General features: G+C 37.7%; 1 protein-coding gene across 1 annotated transcript; it reads left to right on the top strand.

The window, feature by feature from the left end:
• The first annotated feature begins 188 nt into the window (after positions 1-188).
• Positions 189-19,679, top strand: depdc1b (DEP domain containing 1B). Its single transcript, XM_067433609.1, has 11 exons — positions 189-349; positions 2,782-3,047; positions 4,104-4,242; positions 5,391-5,518; positions 5,892-6,022; positions 6,104-6,151; positions 7,529-7,669; positions 10,286-10,452; positions 10,562-10,738; positions 14,952-15,143; positions 19,304-19,679. Exons 1-11 carry the CDS (start codon positions 302-304, stop codon positions 19,466-19,468), a joined length of 1,602 nt encoding a protein of 533 aa, XP_067289710.1. The 5' UTR covers positions 189-301; the 3' UTR covers positions 19,469-19,679.
• Positions 19,680-20,972: the final 1,293 nt, after the last annotated feature.

Genomic DNA, 20,972 nt, shown 5'->3' with positions numbered 1-20,972 from the left:
TACTTTTTTATAGTGAAACAAAATAAATTATTTGTTACTATCTTTGTGTTCTTGTGCTTTTCATTATGTGTACATTAAACCGCGCAGTTAAACTACACCTCCCATACTGCACCCTGTCAGCCCGGGTCACGCTGATGCCCATATTTGGTAAATGCATCACGTGGTTGCTTTCGTGCGCCAATCACATCATGTTCAGGAACGTTTCGGTTTTCAAAAGTTACTTAACTGGCGTGGAGATGTTAACAGATACAAACGCAATAAATGGATAAATAATACGCTATTAAAACGTAATAGGGCTTAAATGGATGGCAAAATGATTGGACCTGGGCCTTACAGGGCGACGAAATTGGTAAGACTTGTTTTTGTTTTGTTTTTTGAGTCGCCGATTGAATCTCTTAACGCCGATTTGGTGTATTTTAAGTACTTTAGTGTCTCTTAACTGTTTGTTAAAATATATTACAATAATATAAGGCCACACAATCATAAGTAGTACTAATAAACAAAAGAAGCAAAGTTTATTTGTGTGCACTTTTGGCTGTTTTGCTTGCATAGTTTTGTTTTTCTGTCTAACAGCAATTGTTTTAATAAACTATATCTGTTTTCTTATGACTTTCGATTACAATACATGCCTTTTATTCCTCTCCTGCCCTTGCGTACAAATCAGTTTTATTTCTATCTATATTCTGAAGGGTTTTACTTAACACGTGTATGTATCTAAACATAACTGTTGACAGTAATTTTATGATTGGAGAAATTTAAAAGGACAGTCTTCTGTAAAAATTCTCATGACACCAAAATGTTTTTTTCTTCTGTTGAATGGCTTTATCCATTCTTCAGAATCTTTTTGATCATGTATGCAAATTGATGCTTATTTATAATTTCTCAGTTGCATATTTAAGAATAACATTTCTGAAAATTCAAGATGCTTAAGAATGATCATTTAAGGGATAGTTCGCCTAAAAAAATAAAATTCCCATAATTAACCCCCTTAAGTCATGTATATGAGTTTCTTCTTTCAGGCAAACACAAGCGGAGTTGTATTAAATAATTTCCAGGGCTCAGTTGTTACATTTTTCCCCCCTGCATTCTCTTTAGAAAAGGTGAAGATTTCTCTCCAGAAAGGGAATAAAAACATCATCACAGTAGTCCAAATGAGACATCAGTGGGTTAATTAGTCTCTTGAAGCATCCAAAATACATTTGGGTCCAAAAATAACAAAAACTACGACTTTATTCACCATTGTCTTCTCTTCCGTGTTTGTTTTCAATCCTTAAATAAAGATTTGAACCAGCTAATTGATTCATAACTCTGATTGCATGTCAAAAATCACATGACATTAGCGATCCAAATCATCAATCAGTAAGCTGATTCATAACCGTTGAAAATTGAAAACCAAACACGGAAGAGAAGACAATGCTGAATAAAGTCGTAGTTTTTGTTATTTTTGGACCCAAATGTATTTTGGATGCTTCAAGAGACTCTAATTAACCCACTGATGTCTCATATGGACTACTGTGATGATGTTTTTATTCCCTTTCTGGACATGGACAGTATAGTGTGCATACACTTAGATACGCTGTCAGACTTAATATGAAATATCTTAAACTGAGTTCTGATAAGAATATAAACTGATTTCAGTACATTTAGTAAATACTGAATACAACATGTCTTGAAGATTTAAACTTGCAGTTGAATATGTGGCCCAAGCCTGTTTAATTTACTTATTAAACAGGCTTGGGTCACATATTCAACTGCAAGTTTAAATAGTTAGAGATTTAGTTTAAAGTGTATGGGTAGGCCACACAATAAATACTTGTTGTTTCGCGATATACCGTCCCAGAAATAATTGCAATAAACAATATTTGTCATTTTATGCCACTGAATTTCTAATACTAATATAACAATAATGCAAGTAGACCTAAACCCTTTCAAATGAAAACCTTTTAATTTTTTAGATCATGGAAATTAGGGGTTAAAAATATATTATCCTAAATAAAAAAGGGAAAAAAATGAATAAATACTAAATAAACATTTTCTCTTGTGAAATGGCTTTAACTCTTCATCTGCGTTGACATTGTATATGTGGGGATCGAGTCCATTTGGGCTTATTCTTCCAAACTTCAGTAGTTGTCAAGAAAACACTATAATGCCTTAAATGCTGCCTTTATTTCACCTGTCGATAATAACGACTCTGTGTGTGAAGGAACTGCTCAAGAAACACTTTCACCTCCATCACGGAAAACATACAAGATGACAGCACAATCCAGTAAAATGTTGGTGACATTCATTATCATGTAAACATAATAGCCGATATATTGCATCGCCAAAAATGATTGAGGTCATGGACATACTGTATATTGTGCGATATAATAATAATAATAATAATAATAACAATAATAATAATAGATTTTATTTATAACACACTTTTCATTCAGAAGAACCTCAAAGTGCAACAATGGAAAAGGGAAAAATAACAAAAAAATGAATAAAAAGTTCAAATTTAGAATAATACAAACAATCAACACATGAAAGCTTTTCTGAACAGAAAACAGAGCTGATGGTGGAAGTCTCTGTAAGCTATATATCAATATATTGATTATTGCAGCAGGCTTGTAACGGCATGTGTTATTAATTTTATTTGTGCAGGTCTTAAAAAGTATTAGATTTGATTTTAAAAGCTCTGCAGAAACCCTGAAATACCACAACATTGTGACAATGATGTACCATCTCTCAACAAGCTAAACCAGCATTAAACCTGAAATGTCTTCTCTTTTTCTCCAGTGGAATGAGACCATCAAGCTCTTCCGGGGTGGAATGCCGGTCAGACGTCACTGGGCTCATTTCAGGAGCTACGATCACAGTTTCTCAGGAGCCGAGGCTGTCGACTTCCTCCACGATTTGCTCAGACACAACCAGAACTTCGGGCCAGAGGTGACGCGCTACCAAACGCTCCAGTTACTCCGGAAATTCCTCAAAAATCATGTCTTCGAGGACGTCAAAGGACGGTTTGGTAGAGAGGACTTTGAGGACAACGGGCACCTATACCGGTGATTCTGAAGAATCTTTCATAAATGCCTTTATTTTCTTGTTTATTAACGCGATCATATACTGCGCTGTTTTATGATGTTTCTTGGGGTGCACTTATAATGTTTGAATGCTTTTTACATCAAAAATGGTCAAAATTTAGAAATAAAAGGTATTTCTCCTACCCTGATTTTAGCCCTCTGGTTGGAACGCTCTATTTTAAGGGGCGTGTCTGGTGTCATAACATCATTTTAAACACACTTAAATGTATCTAATATGATAAACAGAGCTGCATTACCTCATAATCATAACCGGAAGAGCGGATCAGTGCGGGCGCCCGGCAAATGTGTCCCGTCATAATAAAAGTCCCAGTGCCCGCGAGGCGGGTATTTGTGTAACAATCGCTCCAGCAGCCGTGCTCAGCTCCTCAACACTCGCTCCTGCTCTGCTTCACATTACAGCAACGTTAATAACCGCATCCATGAACATGATTTCTGCCCGAGTCCTATTTTCCACCGGCTGTGAGGTGAAGACCACATCTCCCAAGATACTGCGCTCAAACTTTGCGTCATCAAACTACACATTTGTTTAGAATAGGCGACCTTCAGTGGACGGAAAGTTGCATAGCGCACCTTTAATGTGCTAATTTTGATACCTCAAATAAAGCGCTTTAAAAAATAAACAGCAACATTTAATTTAAATATATATACTCTACTATGCATAATTTTGGGGTTTGGTAAAGGTTTTTCTTGTTAAAAGAAGAAGCTTCTTCTCACCTAGGCTGCGTTGACTAGATCAAAAATAAAGTAAAAATAGGGACATATTATAATAATTTAAAATAACTGTTTTCAATGTAAATCTATAGTAAAGTGTAATTTATTCCTGTGATCAAAGCTGAATTTATCATTATTACTCCAGTCTTCAGTGTCATATGATCCTTCACTAATCATTGGGATTTATGATCAAGAAAAATCTTACCGACTCCAGACTTTTGAATGGTAGTATATGTTGCATTATAACAATAAAAAATTTGTTTCATATTTCAAATGAATTATTAATAAATGCTTTAAATTTGTCAGATTTCCTCCACAATCACCGCTGAAGCCTGTTCCTGTGCGTCCACCTGTCAGAGATCACCGCTCCGTTCCCAGAATCCCACATTGGGACGACTATGAGGAGGTTTCAGTGCCGGAGAAGATCCCCATGAAGCCTCTTATGGTAAGAGGACGTTTGGCTGTGGATACTGTGTCCTCTTAACCCTCTGGTGCACTTCGTTCATTTCGGACCAGTTTTGAAATGTTAAAAATCACTGCTTCATCGGAATGATATGAAACTTGGTGACTTTTCTAGCATTTAAGATCATGAGTCGAGCATGCTAATTGGTCGTTAAAAAAAAAGTAGCGTTCATTGTCTTCGGTCAAAAATGACCGACCATAGGAAATAAATGGGAAATTGGCAAAAACACAAAAATTCTCTGAATATTTGTGTGTACAATCTACAAATCGGCCACAATGCTAAAAAAAGTACATAGCAGTAAATGGGTGACACTCTAAAACATCAAGAGTGTGATATTAATACATCCACTCCCGCACACACATACACACACGCACACACACACACACACACACACACAAAAACTGAACCCCTGAACCACATTTTGAATTTTTTAAAATCACAGCTTCATCTGAAAATTAAAAAACTTGGTGACTTTTCTAGCATTAGTTATGTAAACACACAAAAATACTCCTACTTGTGCTCTTTGTTCAAAAATGACCACCATAGGAAATTAATGGGAAATCTGCAAAAACACAAAAATTCACAGAAAAAAAAACACTATTTCTAACATAAAAAAAAAAAAAAAAAGTCTTTGAGATGTTTTAAATATATATTCAAATCCATCTAAAAAAAAAAGTGGATTTACACCCATGGTTGCATAATTTCTTAAACAATTCCAAAAGTGGGTGCTAATCTGCCTTCAAATATTTTTATTTTAAAGGCCTAGTTTCTTTTTTAACCTGAAATACTGCAATAATAATAATGAAAAAATTACAATAATAAAAAAAATTCTATAGCAAAAATAGACCATAATTATTGCTTAAATATAAAAAAAATACCATCAGATATTCTCAAAATACAAAATTAAAACGAAAAAATATTATTGAAAAAAAAAATTGCATTGGTTTTACTGGGGTGGAGGAAGTTTAATTTTTAGGTGTCCGGTCACTTATGACCTGGGAGACAACCAATGCAACCCCTAAACGAAGAGAACCAGAGGGTTAGAAATGTGTCATTTACAAGGTTAACCCTACTGAGCAATAGTTTTGAAATGTTTTTAAATTTTGTATATATTTTTATTTTGCTCTTAGAATTCCGAGTCGTGGAATAAGAGGCACAGTATCGCCATCGGTGAGGTGCCTGAATGCCGGTTAATCCGGAGGACGGAGTTAACCCCGAAACACGTGGACCAGATATGGAAATCAATGACACTAGCACAGTAAGCATCTACCTGGTCATGTGTTTTCACTGATCTGATCTGATTAGTTAAAACGGTTTACACTTGGCCTCATAAATGAGTCCCTGCAAAACAAATATAAATCCAATCTTCAAATGAGACAAATATACTTTATGGATTTAATCGCACTTTATTAACCAATGACTTTTCTGCTGATATTCAATGATACTGACTTAAGATAAACATCAAATTTGTGTTTCATTTGTTTGTTTTAATTGCTGAAGTAAGACTTTCTTCTCCTAATCACTTAGCCAACTGTTCCTTTGTGTGAAAACCAAAGCAGCCAATAGGACGACATGACAGCTCAGTCAAGGAAATAATGGCAGGACTACAGACAAGATAACTGTCTCATTAGCTTACAGGCGGTTCTGGGTCTCCAGTCTCTGGACGGGGTTCTAGATGCCAAACTTATGAGCCCGAAGCACATCGTTCACAACGTGTTTGGAGTTAATAAGCAGGGCATTGTTGTCCTGAAGAACAAAACAGGTGAGCAAGGGTTATATTTTGACATAAAATCAAATAAATGCTCTCATAGCTCATTTCTGACAGATCTCTTTCTTTCTGTAGAAGACGTGCCTCATTGGGTGTTATCTGCAATGAAATGCCTGGCAAACTGTGAGTGACTGATGACCTGCTGTCATACAGATTCAAGTCAAAGACACTACTGCTCAATAATTAATCATTGATAGTAGGGATGCATCGATATTTATCAGCTGATTTTTGAACAATTTATCACCATCGGCATATCGGCTATAGCATGAAAAAGGCTGATATAGCAAAAAACGATGGTTTATTATCTATCAAAATCTATATGAAATCTATTGTCATATCATAAACACACACAGGAACTTGAAGTTCAGTTTAAGAAAGTAATTGTGACAGGATTAATGTTTCCGCCTAGAGTAGAATTTAGCTACGTAATAATAATAATATGCTTTTAATTTATACAGTGAAGAATATGCCGTATTATTTAATATAAACCTACTTAAAAAGCACCGTTTATTTCATTCTGTTCTGTTGTATTTATGTTGGCCTGCTGAATGTTAAATGGATCCAGTCTATGTTTATTAGAAATTATTTGATAATGCTGCAATAAACTAGCTAGTAGGCTAATGGAAGTTAAGTTAATGGAAGGTTTTTTATTTTTATTTTGTTGATTTAAAACATGATCTATTTTAACTACAAAATTTCAAATAAGAGGACAAGTTACAAGTATCGGAATCGAGCAGTAATTGTTTATTAAAATCGGTATCGGCCCTGAAAAAATCCTGTCGGTGCATCCCTAATAGTTCATTAGTCTATCTATAGGTTGTCAAGCTGCTTGCCATATTAAAGGGTTAGTTCACCCAATAATGAAAATGCTGTCATTAATTACTGTCCCTCATGTCGTTGGACACCCGTCAGACCTTCGTTCATCTTCAGAACACAAATGAAGATATTTTAGTGTAAAGCTGAGAAAGGCTTCAGATAGGCCTCCATTGGCATTCAGCACATTCCCACTCACAAGACCCATAAAGGCACTAAACACATCGACACAAAGCCCATCTCACTTCAGCGGCTCTACAATCATTTTACAATGCGACGAAAATAGTTATTGTGCGCACAAAAATCAAAATAACGACTTTATCCACCAAGTTATTGACGTGAACTCGACGCATGCGCGAGAATATGCCGCAGCTCCACCGTTCATGACCCGGAAGAGGAGGAGCGCCGCTATCGCCTGAGTTCATGTCCGAGACCACTGGAGGCCTATCTGAAGCCTTTCTCAGCTTTACACTAAAATATCTTCATTTGTGTTCTGAAGATGAACGAAAGTCTGACGGGTGTCCAACAACATGAGGGGGAGTAATTAATGAAATAATTATCATTATTGGGTGAACTAACCCTTTAATGTGAATTAAATATGCTGTCTGTATGCATGTATTTTACCCACTTTAGATTTTGGTCTGTTTTATAACGGTTTATGCATCTCTGAATTGGCGTCGTCTTTAGGGCCCAATGGCAGTGACACCAGGCAGCCCATGTATCCAGGATTTGAGAGGGACGTCTTCAGGACAGTCGCGGAACATTTCCAGAGACTGAAGGAACCACTTTTGACGTTCCATCTGTATGAAATATTTGTCAGTATTTTGGGTGAGTTACAAGTTATTCCCACGATCAGTGATGCATGCAGTACCTTTTTTTCAGCTCATACTCGTCTATTTTTATATTTTTAGGATTAAGTAATAACTATGTCTCAAAAAATCTTTAAAATAATTTTTGTAATATTGTGTATACATATATATTCATTTATTTTATATATACAAAACTGATAAAAAAGTTTGGGGTCATATATTTTTTTGTATTTTTTTTGTATTGTTTTTTTTTGTACTTTTTTCCAAAAATATTAATAGTTTTATTCAGCAAGGATGCATTAAACTAATTTAAAAGTGACAGTAAATCAATTTATAATGCTTCAATTTTGTATTTATTTCAAATTAATGCTGTTCTTTTGAACTTTCTATTCATCAAAGAATCCTGATAAAATGTATCACAGTTTCCACAAAAAATAAACTGTTTTCATCATTGATAATAATCATAAATGTGTGTTGATCATCGAACAATCTGATAATCATCTGAGAATGATTAGTGAAGGATTAGTGACACTGAAGACTGGAGTAATAATGATAAATTCAGCTTTGATCACAGGAATAAACTACACTTTACTATATACAGGGTTCCCACTTGTCCTGAAAAACACATGAAAAATGAGAGAAAATGTCAAATGTCCTGTAAAAACATTTTTATTTTAAAACGTAATTTTTTTTAAAAGTTAAAAACGAAGCGTTTATCACTGGCCCAAAACAATTACCATTGGTTGCAGAAACTTTTTATCTCCCTATTTAAAAAAAAAACCTGGCAATTATGAGTTTACATATTGATTTAAACTCAGTTGACTTTATAATTGAGTTATAAAGTCAAAATGGTAAAATTCTGACTTTCTTTCTTGAGTTTGTGAGTTTGTTTCTTGCAATCTTACTTCTTGTCTCAGAATTATGAGTTATAAAGTCTAATTCTGAGGGGGGAATATCTGAAAATTCAGAAAGCAAGATAAAAAGTTGCAATTACCCTTTTTTATTTTTTATTATGTAGCGTAAACAAGCTTCCTTAGTCATAATGTATGATTAAGAGCTTATATTAAAAACTGTTTTCTACTTAAATCATGGCAATAAACTGTACGCCTTTTAAAAACGTAGAGAGCAATATATTACGTAAGGGTGTGATCCTTGTCTTTTAGTCTCGCTGTAGTCAAATTAAAAATGTCCTGGAAAATGATCCCTGAAGTAAGGTGGGAACCCTGTATATATTATACACATGAATTATATTTATTCACATAGAAAACCGTTATTTTAAAGCGGCAGTCCCTATCTTTTCGCACTCTAGCGGTTAATGAACTGCATGCGTCTTGCGGAAGAACATTGTAGCCGGAGCTACTTCTCTATGTTTATGTCTATGGCGAGTCACACAGGGACTGTGCTCCTCCGCAGCGGTACCATACCAGTATACCTACTATACATTTTTTGTAAATCTTGAACACAGAAAAAATTACGGACAACAGCTTTAAATTGTGATAATATTTCACTATTCTTACTGTATTTTTGATCAAATAAAAGTTCCAACTTTTAAATGATTGTTTGTGTGTGTGTATGTGTGTGTGTAATACTTTATTTTATTGTTAATATATAGGGATTTAAGTTTGAATATTGGTCTGGTGAGTCTGCTCTGTATTTTCTACTCCACAAGGCTGTGATAAACGAGCATAAATTAAACGACTCTTTATGCAATTGGACAGTCCTTTAACTAATCAGACCACAAGAGGCGAGATCAACAGGCAACAACCCATAGCTTCTCTATACGTCATTGTTTTAAACCCGCCAATAGCGTGCCAGCAGGTGGATAAGCCAGTCTGTGGTTGGTTCCCACTAAAGTTTAACAGAAGCAGTAGAAATAAATAAACAGGTTTCCAGACTGAGTTGCTGGGCGAAATCAAATCGCCGGCAGATCAGGCTGGGTTTACCCAATCTAGTTCCTCCACACCAAACTTCGCTCATCTGTCTTTATGGACAGACGCTTTAAATTAAATCAAGAATTAAATTGCCAGCAGATCAGGCTGGGTTTACCCAGTCTAGGGATTCATATCAACTAGGCTCTGAATTTAGCCTGGATGGCAGCCGAACTTAGCTCCGCCCACAGCATTTTTAGGTCAGGCAGTTCGGTCTGGCCTCGATCCATAGATGCGTGTGTGCAGACAGGGTTGGCAAATTTTTGCAACAAAACCCGCCAACTAGCCTAAAATAATAGCTTCTCTGGGGTTCTCCGGGAAAAAAATGCCGTTTGGGGGGTAAAATGTGTTATTTTGGCAAGGTTGCCTGCTAAAATTGTCATTCCTGGGTCTATAAATCACATAATTGAGGTTGCTTTAACCCGCGGACATGGAAAACAACCCGCGGGAAAAAAACGCTGACTTGGCAACACAGTGCAGTTGAGCTCTGTTGACATTTGACAACTAACGTTATCCGTCACTCCGTTGCTCTGATTGGTTGTAGGTCTGTCCAATCGAGGTCTTTCCTGATTCGGTTGAAACACGCCCCATAATCACAGCCCAATGGAGCATCAGACTCATATTCTGACTCGAAATGAGTATGACCACGTCAGCTAGGCTCAGAATTCGTATAAGAGATGTTTGTTATTTCGGGGTTCCTCACGCAGGTCTCCTGCAGAGGCAGGCGGTTGCGGTTGAAGCGCTGCAGGTCTGCTGTCTTCTGCTTCCTCCAGCCAATCGCCGTAAACTGCAGCTGTTAATGCGTCTGATGGCTAAAGTCTGCTCCAACCCCTCACTCCCTCCGCTGAACGACACCATAGGAGCACGAACTCTGGTAACTCACTCACCTCCTCAGATAGAGAACGTCACTAATGTTCATTTAATACAGCTCAGCGTTCACTAGATTGGACAAGCAGCTTTCACACGCTCTGTTCCTTGTGCAGATGGTCCAGACCTTCTCGCGGTGCATTCTGGGATCTGCGGATGAGGTGGACTTGGATGAGCTGTTGGCTACAAAGCTGGTCACGTTTATGATTGATAACCACGAAAGTGTGCTAAAGGTGCCGTCCAACCTGCGAAAATCTGTTGAGGAGCATCTGTCCCACCTCAGAAGAGCTCAGGTCAGTGTCCCACATCATTCATTACATGCTTGATAACTGATTGGAAATATGAAACGGCATATTTATCTATTTCTGAAAGAAACAGAATAATAAGCGGCAATTAATCAGTGTTGGGTAAGTTAATCTAATTACTCTAATTACTAATGTTCACCAGTGTAATTAGATTACTGTACTAATTACTCTCTTAAACACCCTGTCCTCCAAAAAAACTCTATAGGTCGTTTTTCAAGCGCCTTATTACGACTAATATTACCTACATTTACGTTTTAAAAGCATGCGCCCTCTAGCTGGGGTAAAAATAATGAGTGTCGTGTTACATCTGACGTCATGAACTGACGTATGACTGTCTTTAACAACCAAAACTTTTTACCACCATTTTGTCATATTTCCATTTAGCAAAAATATTTTTTTTAATTTACAACTACACCCACCCCATCCCTAAACCTGCCCAGTGATTTATAGATCATACACACTTTATGAGTACATGTTCCATGGGATCGAACTCACGATCGTATGATCACATGTTGTTGTTGTATAGTGCAATGCTTTACTAACTGAGCTATGCAAAACCTGAAATATTAAGCAGATAAAAGAGAAATGCTTTAAAATAAAAGTGTCCCAGAGTCCTGCACGGGTCCATTTTTGGAGACCCGCCCATACCCGCAAGGTTTAGCACCAGATCCGACCCGTGAAAATATCAAAATTAAATCCGCACCCGCCCAGACCCGTTAATATTTGGCCCGTTACCTGACCCGTGCCCACGATAAATCACACACGCTAAAATCATTCAAATTAAAATGCTTTATTTTTTATTTTGCATCCCTCAACATCAACAGCGCCATGGCTAATGAAACAGGCGGTGCCTTTAAAGACTCACTGTCAACAATTTCATAAACTCCTCTCACCAACTTTACTTTTACTTCACACATTGCTATTCCTGCAACGCTCGCTCCATCTGGGCTTCGAGAGGCATCAACAAAAGTCACACTGTCGCAGTGGTGGTGACGTGACGGTCAAATGGCATCTCGTTGTGTGTGTGTACGAAATTGTAATACAGTATGTTCGAGGGAGGAAGAAGGAGGCGGGAACTGGCGAACATTTAAAAGACTTTAACCAAACAAAACGAAAGTAAAGCGGGCAGCCCCTCACGGACAACGGCCACACACACACACACACACACACACACACACACACACACACACACACACACACACACACACACACACACACGATAAAACGTAAACACAACTCAACGTCAAATCCAGGTCTGGTGATCTCTCGTCCTTTATTGATGTCGCTCGTCCTTATATGCCTCGAGCTCCCTCAGAGGACTCGAGACCGGTGTGGCTCGCAGGCGACGCTCATTCACAATCACGCCCCTGTCTCGCTCGCTTTCTCGCTCGTCCACCTCGCCACAGAAATATTGCACATATTTTTCATCCGCGTTACTACCTGCCCGCACAGAGTTAATATCCCCGCCCGTGAATTTTATAAATGTCCCAATCCAGCCGTTTTAGCCACTTTTCCGCAGGTACCCGACCCGTTGCAGGACTATGAAGTGTCCTGCTGTCAATAGGAGCACAACTTTAGAAAACGCTCCTGTGCGTCATATTTAATTAATTAAAATATTGCCGATAGGGGTGCAACTTTAGTAAACGCTCCTATGGGTCGAATTTCAAAGAAGTGACAAGCGACCTATATAGGCGTATTGGTCTGAGGACATGTTGCTCTAAAAAGTTAGCCTGGATGCCAGCCGAATTTAGCCCTGCCCACAACATTTTTAGGTCAGGCAATTCGGTCTGGCCTTGCTCCATAGAGGAGTAATTATCCCCGAACAGAAACTGTTCGGACCAATGAAATCATCAGGGCGGGCTTTAGACGATGACGGACAGATGATCAACAGTAACATAATCATGCACGTCATCAAAGGGGCTTGGATTATATTTGTTTGAATCCTAAACGGAGAGCTTGTTTGTATCTGCATTCACCTTCACTATTTCTCTCAAAAATGATGATCATGTTGGGTAAGTACTCTGTGTATCATTAAATTATTTTACAACACTGGCAAAGATCGTGTATTCCAGCCTGATTTCAGCGCGCGTGCAGACAGGGTTGCCAAGTTTTTACAACAAAAAGCGCCAACTAGCCCTAATAGCTTCTTGGGGGGTTCTCCGGGGAAAAAATTGCGTTTGGGGGATAAAATGTGTGTTAGTTTGGTAAGGTTGCCTGCTAAAATTCACACTCATGGGTCTATATATCACATAATAGTCGCTTTGACCCGCGGAAAAAATGCGGACTTGGCAACACAGTGCAGTTGAACTCTGTTGACATTTGACAATGCGTCCCTTCGTTGCTCTGATTGGTTGTAAGTCAATCCAATTGATGTCTTTCCTGGTTCGGCAGCTTCAGACTCATATTCTGACTAGAATTGATCCGACAATTATTTCCTTTCTAAATCCCATAACAACAATAGAAGGATAGACATGAAACTGCTCTTTCAAATCTTTCAAATAAATAATAAAAAATTGCATAAATTATTACATTAAAAAACATTAGATGTTAAATTTTGATGTTAAATTGTTGTTTTATATGTAATTATTCTATAGTCTCTCTATACAGTAGTGTTGTCGTACTCGAAACTGGTCTGAAGTCCATTTTTTGAAGGTCTTGTCTCGGTCTTGACCGCATTTGTACTCGGCCGTCTTGGTTTTGAACTTAGAAGTTCAAAGATCTCAAGACCACAGCTGCAAGGAGATCACTTAATTGCTGGTGCATTGTCGGATTTAACATCATTGATGTGATTTGATGTAAAACGTATTGCTTAAAATGCAGCATTGTCTCAAAAATGCCCTAAATTTATATACATGACCAAAAAATTCTGATATGTAGTTTTTGTTTTATTACAGCATATAGAGAGATGTTTTCATGAATATAAGCGGGATTGCAAATGATATTGATTCATATAAACGTTCAAACAAAGAAGTTATTATTAAATGACAAATTTTAAACTGTGCTAATTTGGCAACGTTTTGTTATTAAATGGATCAGCTGCTTTGAACAAATCGGTTGAATAAATTATTCTATGAATGTTAAGATATGTTAATGTTTTAATGTTAAATTAATTTCTAATCAACTTCTCATAAAATATTATTTATGAAGCTGTAATTGTACCAATTCAGATGCAACTTCTGTGCCATTCATTTTATTGTCAGTGGTTTGATTGATATCAGCGCTAATGTCTTACTATTGTAATTACATTTATTCACTAAATAGAAGTAATTTCTCAGAAAGTAGATATGTATGTTTTAGATGATTTTAAAGAGTGATGGTCTTGTCTTGGTCTCAACCCCACAAAGTCTTGGTCTTGTCTTAGTGTCGGCACACACTGGTCTGGTCTCGACTTGGTCTCGGTTTAGGTGGTCTTGACTACAACACTACTATACAGTATTTAATGCAATTATATCAGAAGAACAAATTAGATTACAGTAAAACTAAGAGGAATCCCATACTTTACTTTTACTTTTTTAAATAATGCATTACACCCAACACTGGAATTAATGTAATAATTGTTGTAGATACATTTTATTGTTGCCTGTCTACAAAACCATGGTTATATCAGAATAAAAGAATCAAAATAAAAAAATTACAAAATATTATCATTGTGCACAGAAAAATTGGGTCACACTTTACTATATGGTTTAATTTGTTAACAGGCGTTAACTAAATTATTCAACATGAACTAACACTGAACCATACTTCTACAGCTTTTATAATCTTAGTCAATTTTTACATTATTAATACATTTTTTAAGTCAGAAGTTGTTTGTTAAAGGGTTAGTTCACCCAAAAATGAAATTGATGTAAAATAAGTTTTTGTTATTTTTGGACCCAAATGTATTTCGGATGCTTCAAGAGACTCTAATTAACCCACTGATGTCTCATATGGACTACTGTGATGATGTTTTTATTCCCTTTCTGGACATGGACAGTATAGTGTGCATACACTTGCATACGCTCTCAGACTAAATCTAAAATATCTTAAACTGTGTGTGAAGATGAACGGAGGTCTTACGGGTGTGGAACGACATTAGGGTGAGGAGTTAATGACATACATTTCATTTTTGGGTGAACTAACCCTTTAAGAATTTTTTGTGTAATGAGTTTTGTGATGGACATCTTATTCGGATTTCCTCACATGCTTTGGTTTCTTCCAGATAAAGTACGCGGGTGCGGACACAGACACCTCCGTGGCGTCTCCGGCTCACTCGTTCTGCAGGCAGATCAGCAGAGAGGAGTTTGAGCAGCAGAGGGTCTCTGCGTCTCAGGGGGCCATCGTGGAGCTGCTGGAGAGCATCATACAAGACAAGAACATGTCCATTAAAGACAAGAAGAAGAAGCTGAAGCAGGTTAGAAAGGACTCTTTTGACATCAGTTCGGTGATAAAGGAATATCTGTGACATGCTGTTCATTTCCACAGAAAAAAAACTGTTTGGATTTGTTCATGTTTGAGCATGAAAAAGGTTTCTGAAGTCCCTACAACGAGAGATCTCCTCTATATCAGTGTTTCTGAACTCCTGAAACGCCTCCATTGTAGTCTTACGTTTTCTTCCGGGAACCATCACGTCACAATATTCCTCATTTAAATAATTTATACACAGAATAAAGGGGCGGAGCCTGGTTGAGTTAGTTAGTAGTGTGTTGAAACTGGAGGTTATGGTAAGGGGCGGGACATTTCCCAAACACACTCAAAGCACTTGACCAATCACAACACACTGCTCCAGTCGACCAATCAGAGCACAGGGTGCTTTTCAGAAGGAGGGGCTTTACAGAGACAGGAACTAAACAGAGCGTTACTGACAGACTGGGAAAAGAGGAGCCGCAGCAATGGAGGATATGAGGAAATAATCAACATTCAAGCAGGAAAACCTGTTCTAGAAGAGCCACAAAAAAACACGCTTAGTAAATACATACAGAAAAGTATAGAGTACATCATAGCCCACTTTTTCAGCAGCATTGGTTCCAGAAGTATTTTTTGCATACATTTTTCCCATATTGATCTATAAAAGTTCTCATCAAAGAGCTATAAGGCATGAAGCAAACCATCCAGCTACGAGGTGCTTCATAACATTACAAACATTTATTTGAACCAAAACAAGTATTTGATAGTTGGACGAAAATACAAAGGCAACAATCCCACAAAGCTTTGCAACCAACATAATCAAATTAAAAACAAGAAAAGATAAGACTATTTATTTAAAGTAGTTGATTATATCTATTACGTTTATTGCAAAATAATCACACATATAAACCTAAACACACATATGTATACACACACACACACGCACACTGGGCCAACAGCTTTTAATTGTCTTAACCACAAATTATTGGTCAGGAATTTAGCAAAATGTAAGCAAATGCACTACTTTAAAAGCCATTGCTTTCTCAGAAAATCATTAAAGACAGAAGTAAGTTTTTTTGCAGTGATGAATCACAGTGAAACACAAGACACTTTTTACCTGCTAGTATTGAATGTGAGCTAACGCTCTATAAAAAAAGTAATTTAATGCTTTGTAGTACAGGAGAATATTGCAGCCATTTGAAGCCATTGAGTGGAAAACACTGACTCTTCTCCCTGAAAAGCTGTCTGCATGTTGAGGAAGGCTATTTCGTGCTAAGTTACTTAATTTACACTACTTGTGCTAAATTCCTGAACAGTGATTTGACATTAAAATAGTTAGGACCATTAAAAGACCACAAAATATTTTTGACTTTGCCCAGTGTATATAGTAGGTCATCCAGTTACTTTTTGCCTACTCTTTTTATCACTGTAAAGTTGGACACTCTTCTTTAGTCGCATACTGTTTTTTGCCCACTTTACAGTAGGGAAGTATGTGGGGATTATTACAGATCTTAAAAGTTTAAATAAATAATTAGTACTTCTGGCACGACAAAAAAGTAAAAACTGGTTCCCACATTTTGTCAAATTGTGCAGCTTTCCTGGAAATGGAGTATCTAATTCTTTCCAGATGTATTGTAGAAGTTAGTCTAGTTAGCCTTTCGGAAATGAGAGGCCTAGTGTTGTTCTTCCACAAAAGCAAGATAACTTTCTTAGCTATAATCATACCACATTGAACAGGTAATCGTACTTTTGGACTGAGAGACTCCAATAAGCCTGACCAATCAAGAATTACTATCATTAGGTCAGAAAGCAAATCACAGTTACAGACCATGGCAAAAAGAACTTGGAATGTTTTACCCTGAATGTTTCTTTAAATGTCAAGCCGTGTGTTGTTCTTCAAGGCTAATGTAGGGCTGTATTGCCAAGAATCTGGCGATACGATACGATACGCATCACGATACAGGGATTATGTTATGATATATTGCGATATTGTAAGAAAATAAAATATTTTTTTCAGAAACATTAATTTAAAAGAATAAAGAACACAACCATATGCATAAAACATGACAAGTAACTGTTTTATTTAATTAATACAGTATAATTTATATCACTAATCACTATTTTGTGCAATCTAAATAAAGGGAAATAGTAAAGTGACTGCAGGATTCTTTATGTATGCATGTTTTAAAGGTCCCGTTCTCCGTGTGTTTTCGAAGCTTTGATTATGTTTACAGTGTGCAATATAACATCAGTTCATGTTTCGCGTGTAAAAAAACAGTATTTTTCACGCAATTTACTTATCTGTACAGCGCTGTTTCCTCTGTCCTAAAAACGGCCTGATGATTTCCTTGTTCTATGAAGTCCCTCCTTCAGAAACACGTAACGAGTTCTGATTGGGCCAGCGCTTCCCGCGCTGTGATTGGACAGCAGCTTAGCACGTTGCCCGGAAAGGTCCCGCCTCTTATCATAACGGGTAGATATGCGCGCTCAATGTTATTGCAAAAATGTCTATATTGCCTTATCAATTTGAGCCGGAATCAGACCTGGAGAATATCGAAGAGGATCGATTACAACCTGCTCAGGAAAGACTTTTGCTGGATGTTTCAGAATGGTAAGCTGTCTATTCAGGAGTTTAAACTGATCATTACACACACCAACAATCGATGGTGTCTGAATGAATTACTACACTTTTATATGCTAAGTTTTTCGGATTAGTTTCAATTACCATCTAACGTTAGTTAACAAAGCTAAACAGCGTTGCACTTTGTGTCATGAGTTACATAAACTGTTAAACGGACCAACTTAAATAATCAAATACACTTACCGGCTGTGGTCCATAAACAACGCCTTCTCCAGACAAAGAGGGAACTGCGTCATCTTTTAAGAATAATCTTTCTGCGAATCCGGCATTAAACTGATTGAGATTGAGGAAGAAGTCCTCAGCAAAATGTGCTGCACATAGTTTTAAATTGTGATTATAATTTTCCGGAACCGAGTTAACCGTAAACTGTAGCCATTGATCTCGTACAGCGTCTTTGGGAAGGCCAAACAAAGGTGATTTGACTCCGGGATGAAAATAACAGCGTTTCAATGGCATGGCGACAAACACACTCTACAAAAACAACGCTTCCTATTCTCGACCTGCGAGAGCAAAAGGACCACGCCCCCGAATCTGCGTGTTCTTGTGGGCGGAGGGTTCGTCAACAGACGGTTCTAGTGACGTCATTACAGCAGGAAGTGCAGCGGTGTAGTCCAAACCGGCCGTTCGCTGTAAGCTTTGAAAGGGAACTTCTGTTAAATAAAATATCTGGCTTGGCATTGAACTTTGAGCTTTATAATTTTACAGGTATTATTTATGCTCTAACAGCAACATTACACACTAACTAAAGTTTGAAAGATGGAGTCGCAAAGAACGGGACCTTTAAAGGTTCATAGTATAGCAGTTTTTAATTTCTACGTAAACTATTTAGCAACAGAAAGTGCAGTTCATTCCATGACTGAATGACTGTTTGTTTTATATTTAAAACTGTAAAGCTGTTTTCTTTAACGCAGTCTATTGTATAAAGTGCCATTTCAAGTAGGCTACTGAACTGCAGAGCTGGTCATCATATCCACATCGCTATGATCAGATGCTTTCGTTCTGCTGCCACCGCTGTCAGTTTTGGTGTACATGTATTTATTTTGTTACTAAGAGAAAATGTGCTAGTATATTCTATCGAAACGCTTCTTGCTAACAAAATGACTTGTCGATTTTCTTATTGGCTTCTTTGTAGCTGAAACCGAAATGAGTCCACACTTCAGCTCTGTTAACCGCAGGAGCGGAATAATTCTTTCGTGTGAGGTTTGCTAATGCTAATGCACACACATTTAGCTTATGCTTATCCGGCTGCGTCAGAAACGTTCTGAGAATAACAGTGCCATCTAGCGGTAGGGTTTTATACAGTCTGTGGTTTAAACCGAACACAAAGCCACAAATCTTGGATTTAAATAAATAAATATATAAATATTGATACAGTGTTTTTGAGAATCGATCCAGTATCGCCAAACAAAATATCGCGATACTCGCGTGTATCAATATTTTCTTACACCAACTTGACTGTATTTCACAATTTTAATGTGGTGAAATCTGTTTATTTTCCCCGTGTGATTTTTTTTCTCTGCTGTCAGTTCCAGAGATCTCATCCTGACATCTACCGCAGACGCTTTCCCACCCCTGAGAGTGAGGCGGCGCTTTTCCCAGAGAGGCCGCAGAGACTCAAACCTCAGCTGATGTTCCTGACGCTGAAGAAACCTTTCCAGCCCTTCCAGAGGAGCTGGAGCTTTCGGGCCTGAGTCTGACGTGAAGTGTTACTGTCAAGGAGAGATGTTACTGAACATTACAGGTGGTGCTATGACATCCTGAATCTAAAAAAACACCCAGTTCACCTCATCAGCGATCAGTTGACTGAATTGTTGGATTATTTAAAGTATAATGCTGTGCATTGGAGCCCTTGAACACAAGACACTACAGGCAAAACCAGTGTTTCATTCACAGGTCAATTTGATGATTTTGGTTTTGATGATTTTTTCATAAATTGTCTCTGTTTACACTTGTTCTCTTTGAGTCTGTAGATTTCAATTAAAGTCTGGGTTTGTTCAAACATTAAAAAACAGGAAAAGTCATATCATTTTAAAATAACGCAGGCGTTGAAAAGTTTTAGAAAAAATGTCATGGAAATTTGTTTAATCAGGCATAACATTATGATAATATTCCTAATATTGTGTTAGTCCCCCTTTTGCTGCTAAAACAGCCCTGACCCGTCGAGGCATTGACTCCACTATACCTCTGAAGGTCTGCTGTAGTATCTAACACCTAAATGTTAGCAGCAGATCCTTTAAGTCCTGTAAGTTGCGAGGTGGGTCCTCCATGGATCGGACTTGTTTGTTCAGCTCATCCCACAGATGCTCGATTGGATTGAGATCTGGGGAATTTGGAGGCTCAAACTCGTTGTTGTGCTCCTCAAACCATTCCTGAAGCATTTGTGCTTTGTGTCAGGAGCATTATCCTGCTGGAAGAGCCACAGCCACCAGAATACCGTTTCCATGAAAGGCTGAACATGGTCTCAGCAATGCTTAGGTAGGTGGAGCGTGTCAAAGTAACATCCACATGATGGAGGACCCAAGGTTTCCCAGCAGAACATTGGCCAAAGCATCACACTGCCTCCGCCGGCTCGCCTTCTTCCCATAGTGCATCCTGGGGCCATGTGTTCCCCAGGTAAGCCACACACACACACCCGGCCATCCACGTGATGTAACAGAACACGTGATTCCTCAGACCAGGCCACCTTCTTCCATTGCTCCGTGCTCCGGTCAGCATGGGCACTCTGACTGGTCTGCGGCTATGCCTTAATAAAGTCGTAGTTTTTGTTATTTTTGGACCCAAATGTATTTTGGATGCTTCAAGAGACTCTAATTAACCCACTGATGTCTCATATGGACTACTGTGATGATGTTTTTATTCCCTTTCTGGACATGGACAGTATAGTGTGCATACACTTGCATACGCTCTCGGACTAAACATAAAATATCTTAAACTGTGTGTGAAGATGAACGGAGGTCTTACGGGTGTGGAACGACATTAGGGGGAGGAGTTAATGACAGACATTACATTTTTGGGTGAACTAACCCTTTAAGTTATGCTGCGATTTGAAAAATTTAACATTAATTTTTATTCTTATTTTACATGACGTTTCATGGGTCATGAATATTTGCCTTGAGTCATGTAAATGTATTGGTAGAAATGTGTATGAAGATACTTTCTCAATCCGATTATTCTTCTGCACAGAAATCTCTACTT

Source organism: Pseudorasbora parva, chromosome 23 (assembly GCF_024679245.1).
Source record: "Pseudorasbora parva isolate DD20220531a chromosome 23, ASM2467924v1, whole genome shotgun sequence".
Classification (NCBI taxonomy): domain Eukaryota; kingdom Metazoa; phylum Chordata; class Actinopteri; order Cypriniformes; family Gobionidae; genus Pseudorasbora; species Pseudorasbora parva.
The sequence above is the reverse complement of the archived record's forward strand: the minus strand, read 5'-3'. Positions and strand labels throughout refer to the sequence as shown.